Here is a 6,935-nt window from a genome sequence, read left to right on the forward strand (position 1 = left end):
CTCCGTCAGATGGCTCTCCAGCCTCTGTTTAAAAATTCTCCAAAGATGGAGAACCCACCACCTCCCAAGGAAGCCTGTTCCACTGAGAAACCGCTCTAACTCTCAGGAACTTCTTCTGGATCTTTAGACGGACTTTTTAAAAATTAATTTCATCCCATTGGTTCTGGTCCGTCCCTCCAAGGACTTTGTTGGTCTTACAGATGCCACTAGACTCAAACTTTGTTCTGTTAAAAGAGAGCTCACTTGAAGAACCAGGAAATAAGTTTCACAGACAAGCTAGAACTCTTCGGCAGCAGCAAGCCCCCATAGTGACCCTGCAGATTCCTTTGGAGTTAACAAGCAGTTTGTGAAGCTACTGTGTGCGTTTCCTGCCCTAAGAAAAGTTAGCCTTTCCTAAGTAACTCTTGCAGTGCCGAGAGTGAGTCAGAGGATTCCTCCCTTCGGCCATGAGATGGATTTGACATCCCCAGTTCAAAGGACAATGGCAGTCTGAACTTGGCAGTATCTTGTGGTCTAGACTACTGCTGCCAGTTTCAAGTTGGGGCCCATCCTTTTGGAGCTTGCACACTGGATGGTTTGGTAGTCTATTTCTCCAGCAGGCAGTCCTGCCAAGACAGCTGCTCATGCCGTTGAGCTGAAAGCATTGTGCAGCAGCAGCTGACACCTCTCAGCGGCAGGGTAAGAGCCCTGGCAGTGCTCTAGCCCAGGGGTAGTCAACCTGTGGTCCTCCAAATGTTCATGGACTACAATTCCCATGTGCCCCTGCCAGCAAACGCTGGCAGGGGCTCATGGAAATTGTAGTCTATTGACATCTGGAGGACCACAGGTTGACTACCCCTGCTCTAGCTGGCAGCATTCAAGAACCCAGTAATGAGGCTGCCATTCAGGAAGTGACTCCATCTGCCCCTGCCCCAACCTGGGATGCAATCCTCAAGGTTTTGCAGTGGCTTCGGAAAATCACTGCTCCAGCAGAGTTCAGCACAAAAAACGTGTGCCAAAACTCATCTATCCATTCATAAATTGTTCCAACTATCCACGTAGAGTGGTTTCAGAGAAACTGTCTACTCCCTTCCACTCCCCTTCCTTAATTGCACTGCTGTACTTGTAGGATTCAATGGCCCCTTCCTGCATGCACACACTCCACCCTGAGACTGTCACGGTGTCTGTGGATTCTGGAAATTTTGCTTGGCGGCCATGGAGCTGGACTTTCTCAGCAGCCTCATGTGGAATCCTTTGTACAGTTCTGGTCCCTGTATCTCAAAATGGACATTGCAGAGCTGGGAAAAGTGCAGAGGAGGACAACCAAGATGATCAGAGGGGTTAGAGCACCTTTCCCTATGTTGTTGTTGTTGTTGTTAGGTGCGAAGTCGTGTCCGACCCATCGCGACCCCATGGACAATGATCCTCCAGGCCTTCCTGTCCTCTACCATTCCCCGGAGTCCATTTAAGTTTGCACCGACTGCTTCAGTGGCTCCATCCAGCCACCTCATTCTCTGTCGTCCCCTTCTTCTTTTGCCCTCAATCGCTCCCAGCATTAGGCTCTTCTCCAGGGAGTCCTTCCTTCTCATGAGGTGGCCAAAGTGAGGCCACCTTCCTTCTCATGAGGTGGCCTTTCCCTATGAGGAAAGACCAAAGACTCTGGGCCCCTTTTCAGTTTAGAAAAGAGACGACAACGGGAGGGGAACACAATAGGTTTATAAAATTATACCTGAGCAGTAGAAAATTGACAGAGAATTTTTTCTTCCTCTTCCAAAATACCAGAATGTGAGGGCATCCAATGAAGCTGATGGACAATAGATTCAGGATGGACACAGCGAGTGATAAAAATGTGGAATTTGCTGGTAGAGGATGTAGCGATGGCTACAGGCACATGCAGCTTCAAAAGAGAATTAGCTACATCTGTGGGAGAGAGTTCCATCAGTGGCTACCATTCATAGTGACATAAAAGGCCCTCCACAGGGACAAGGCATCTGGATCCCAAAGCCAGGAGCTAGCATCAGGAGAAGGCTCCCTGCCTGTTCTTGGCCCTTCAAAGGAATTGGTTGCCTATGTATGAGGCAGGATACTGGACTAGATAAACCCAGTATCCGATCCCGCAGGCCTCTTCTTGTGTTCTTACTTTGTGCTGTCTAGACTACAAAGGGAGAACAGTTGGTCAGGGTTTTACAAAATGTGCTCCCTTGAGAGCAGAACAGACCACCTCTGCCTTAATACTCATAATCTAAATATCAGCAGAAGGAAAGAGGATGGGGAAATGAGACGGCACAAAGCTGTAGGGACCTGTGACATCTGATTCCGTAACACAAACCCACACCCCCCCAATAGTCTCAGGGCCAGAAAATCAGAGGGCAGAAGCAACAAGCCAATCTGCTCGCCAAAGTGCAAAACTTGTATGCTGCCATCTGTCCTGTGGATCAATCCATGGGCCACAGTGCTCTAGGCTGTGAGCTTCACCCTTCCTCTTTCTTGACTTGGGGAGTCCCTCTTGCAAGACAAAGAGCATGACTGCCTAGCTAGCAGGGGGCTCTACTTTACCACACCCGCTACGCTGCTTCTGGTCTCGTTTGAGGAAAAAGGATAGGAAGTATCATGATCTTATCTTACAGGAAACTGTGCGTTGTTGTTAGCAGATAGGAAGGACTTTAAGAGCAGTGTTTGTCTGGATAGTGTCTCGCCTCAATTGCCAGATCGTCCCTTTGGAGCTCGGATGGATTCCACCATTCTCACTGGGGCCTGGAGGCTGGTCTCTCTCTCTCTGCGCTATTATGGCTGCTCTGTAACTTTCCTAAAGCAGCAGCTGTGCCCCAGCAAGATTGCCTAGGAACATATGGGGAAGAGATGAGACTAACAGATTTCTTAAACAGCCTTTACTGTAATGATAAAGGTCATTTGTTGACTTCTCTTCATTCTTGTCTCCTGTGCAGGGCAGCCTAGAGGAACAGAAGTCCTTTAATGAAGCTGCTTCTCAAGTGCAACGGACGTTTCAAGCCAGCATTGCCATGACATTCAACATCCTTGGTAACAGTTCATCAGGTGTAGGCTGTACATCCTCCTGCAGTGCTTAGAGCAGGGGTAGTCAAACTGCGGCCCTCCAGATGTCCATTAACTACAATTCCCAGGAGCCCCTGCCAGCATTCGCTGGCAGGGGTTCATGGGGATTATAGTCCAGGGATATCTGGAGGGCCACAGTTTGACTACCCCTGGCTTAGAGGCTGGTGGTGCATAGAGTCTCAAGAGGCCAGGAGACTGGACTCCCAGCAAGCCTTGAGTGTCCTTAAAATTGGGGTTGTGATTGGCAGCATGCCAGTCCAGCCTGAGGGAGGAGAAGCTGTTCTCTCTAGCACGGGTCCTTCAAATGCCTCTTCCTTAGTCTTGTGCCATTCATCTTGTCCAAAGTATGCCTGCAAACTACCACCTTGCACAACCGGTGACTTTCAGCAAACAAAAGCAGACTTGCCTCTGCCTGACTGCAGCAAGCATGGATTAGCACCATGCGCCTTTTCCATATGGTCACACCTCCAGCTCCGTCACCCCAGTAACATCTTTATGGGTTTCTATTTGGCTTGCTCCTGCCTCTTTGGTGGCCAAATCTAGATTCAAGAAAGGAATGTGTGTAAGCTGAGCGGAATGCTTATTTGGAACATCCTCCAAACTCTCTTGTTTGCTGCTGTGATTAGATCTTGACAAGTGGTGGGTCCTGAAGACTCATGGGGGAGAATCCAGTCCCCCTCCTGCCAGTCGCCAAGCTTAGAGTAGCTCCTGGCATCCTTTGTGGTCAGGCTTTGATTGGCTCCCGAAAACTATCGCCTCCAGACTCTCAGAGCCTTTCCTGGCAACCACCACCAGCATCTCCTTGTAATGCATCTACCAATGTATTTTTTTAATATTTCAGATTTTTCTACCAACCTGGGCAGGCCTCCCCCCCCCCCCCCCAAGTTTGCAAACAAAATCTGTTCACTGTCAGTGTGATCCCGATCTGCAGATTTAGGTGTCTGTAGAGGAGGGCCCCATGTCGCTGTGTGATATCTAGATATTTGAGCTCGAGGCAGAGGGGAAAATCTAGGGATCCCCTCCTCCTTCCTGGGCTTGCCATTCATGACGGTGAGTGGAGACAAGAGTTCTTGAGCTGAGCTTTACACCTGTCCACTCCTGAAGAGCTCCACAGAGGGGGGACTCTGATTTGTGGCAGCTCCGTAGGGCAGTGGTAGTCAACCTGTGGTCCTCCAGATGTCCATGGACTACAATTCCCATGAGCCCCTGCCAGCGTTTGCTGGCAGGGGCTCATGGGAATTGTAGGCCATGGACATCTGGAGGACCACAGGTTGACTACCCCTGCCATAGGGCACAGGTTTTGCACGTAGTTGCTTCCAGGGCCAGTGCCCGGCTTTACTGTCTGCGGCTAGAGAACCTGGCAAGGCCCCACCTGCAAAAGTAGACAATATTTGACCAGGCAAATGCATCGGCCAACTCATTCTGAAACGGCATCCTATGCTTGCTGCTTGAAATGAATGGATTCCGAGCGTGTCTGTGTGTTAGACTCTTGAGACATTGCCCATTCAAGTAAAACGGAAGAGACGGCTTGCTTTAGGCAGAGACTGATACCATGGAAACCAGAGGGGGTGCTGAGCACATGAGGCTGGCGTTGGCCAAGCTGTCCCCTTCTCCCCAGTTAAATCCCCCCCCCCCACATTCAAGCAGTCGCCGCCTATAGTACAGGGCTAGTCAAACTGCGGCCCTCCAGATGTCCATGGACCACAATTCCCAGAAGCCCCTGCCAGCGAATGCTGGCAGGGGCTTCTGGGAATTGTGGTCCATGGACATCTGGAGGGCCGCAGTTTGACTACCCCTGCTATAGTAGAAGGGGCTTTGGTACGAGCGAGTCCTGCAGCTGTTTTCCGTGCAGCTGCACTGGGGTCGAAAGCATGTCCATACCTGTAGCGTCTTAAGGGTTTCCTTCTCCGTATAACCTAGTGGTGATTTTAGACAAGAAAAATAGCAGGTCCCACTGAGGGGGGATTTAGCATCAGCAAGGGCGTAGCGCTGGAACCTGGGCTGCACCTTTCAGATCAAATGACCCCCCCACCCGCCCCTTCACTGTTGGGGGCAGGGTCTCAGTGCAGAGGTCTCATATGCTATGTCGCCGTTGCCTGAACCTTTTCTGTGGCGCTTCCACAGGGCTCGAGCACCTGCAGAAGAAGCAGCACGCGGCAGCCTTTCACCTCTTCAAGCTGGCAGCAGATCAGAATTACAGCAAAGCCCAGTTCAACGTGGGGCTGTGCTACGAACACGGACGAGGCACCGAGAAGGACATGGCCAAGGTTCTCTCTCCCTGTTCCTATCGCTCAACCTCAGTGTGTTCTCTTGGGAAGAAGAGCCTCAGGCAGCAAAACTCCCTGGGCACCATTCCCCTGAAACACACTTTGTTTTCCTGGCTGGGGCACAAAACAGCACGGTAGGGTCTGGGAACTTTGGCAGGGTTCCAGCATCTCTCTGGCCATGACAGCTGAGACTCCCCCACTTGTGTAGAAGGACCTGCCTGAAGTCAAACTCTTTGCAGTGGAAGAAAGTGAGGGGAGCAAGTCCTCACCGCCGGGATGCCCCCAGTCCAAATGCTTAAGCACCGCAGAGGCAGTGGCTTTCACAAGAAACAAGGAGGCCTTATTTGCCTCCAGGCGGTGTCTGCAGTATGGCCAACCTGCCCAAGGATCCCCAGGTTGCCTTCCACCTGTGCAGACGTAGAGGGAGTTGTCTTGCAAGCGGCATGCTTCAGCATGGGGAAGGTTTTGAGGCTAGTATGAGAACCATCTTACTTTGCGGTTTCTCATAGCTCTTTCTCAAGTGGCATTGGGGCCCATATGCATAGAATCATAGAAAAACAGAGTTGGAAGGGACCTCGTGGGTCATCTAGTCCAACCCCCAACTATGTGCAGGACACTCCCAATAGCTCATCTACTGTAACCTGCCACCCCCTTGAGCCTTCACAGAATCAGCCTCTCCGTCAGATGGCTATCTAGCCTTTGTTTAAAAATCTCCAAAGATGCACCTCCCGAGGAAGCCTGTTCCACTGAGAAACTGCTCTAACTGTCAGGAAGTTCTTCCTGATGTTTAGATGGAATTTCTTTTGAATTCATTTCGTCCCATTGGTTCTGGTCCGGCGGGTTCCTTCCTTTGTGGGATTGGAGCAGGGAAGGAGGAGCAGTTGTGGATGAAGGGTGGGGTTCTGGGCCCTGCTCAGCCCTCATCACCTCTGCCGCTGATGCCAGTTCTCTCTTCCCAGGCAGTCCTCTACTACCAGCGGGCGGCTCGCCAGGGCCACCCTATGGCCCAGTATCGCTATGCCAAGTGGCTTCTACGGAGCTGGCCCCAAATGGAGGAAGACAGCAGTGTACAGGAGGCTGTAGATTTGTTGAGCCAGGCGTCTGCTGCGGGGCTGACCCAGGTAAACGGCATGTTCAAAAGGAGTGGTGCTGCCAGGCCTTGGGAGTGAACTGGAGAGTTACTTCTAGCCGAGTACTCTGTGCGAGATGCCCAGATATGCTGCCCGCCTGGCTTTGCCCAGCCACTCTTGCTAGGCTGTGGAGCAGAGATCGATGGCCTGCCATGCCTCTGGTTTTCTCAGGCGGTCCAGTATCCTCTCCGCTCTGCTGCTCAAGCAGCTCATTTGCCAAATTGGGCTTCTCATTATAATTTCTGTGGCGGATTGCATAAACCTAATGTCACCAGAGAATGAATAACAAGCATTGACAGAGTATGTTCCAAGGCTGGCTATTAAGCACAGCCTCTGCCTGGGAGGAGATGGCTTTAATTTATCGAGGGGGTGGGGGTCAGAGGTTTTGGCTGCTTCCTTTCTCTGTGGTGGTTGGGAGGAGGGGCGTCTCTCTCTCTCTTTAGGACTGTTTCCCAGTTAATTAAGACGGTCGCTCCTTATCTTGGCC

At 51.2% G+C, this 6,935-nt stretch overlaps 1 protein-coding gene across 1 annotated transcript in view; it reads left to right on the forward strand.

Annotated features, from left to right (window-relative positions):
* The window catches only part of DELE1 (DAP3 binding cell death enhancer 1), a 33,945-nt gene that overhangs the window by 24,437 nt on the left and 2,573 nt on the right, over positions 1-6,935 (forward strand). The window contains exons 7-9 of the mRNA XM_077309618.1: positions 2,925-3,018; positions 5,176-5,318; positions 6,278-6,439. Coding sequence (XP_077165733.1) covers positions 2,925-3,018; positions 5,176-5,318; positions 6,278-6,439 — 399 coding nt within the window. The remainder of the gene's footprint in view (positions 1-2,924; positions 3,019-5,175; positions 5,319-6,277; positions 6,440-6,935) is intronic.

Source organism: Paroedura picta, chromosome 14, assembly GCF_049243985.1.
Source record: "Paroedura picta isolate Pp20150507F chromosome 14, Ppicta_v3.0, whole genome shotgun sequence".
NCBI classification, from domain to species: domain Eukaryota; kingdom Metazoa; phylum Chordata; class Lepidosauria; order Squamata; family Gekkonidae; genus Paroedura; species Paroedura picta.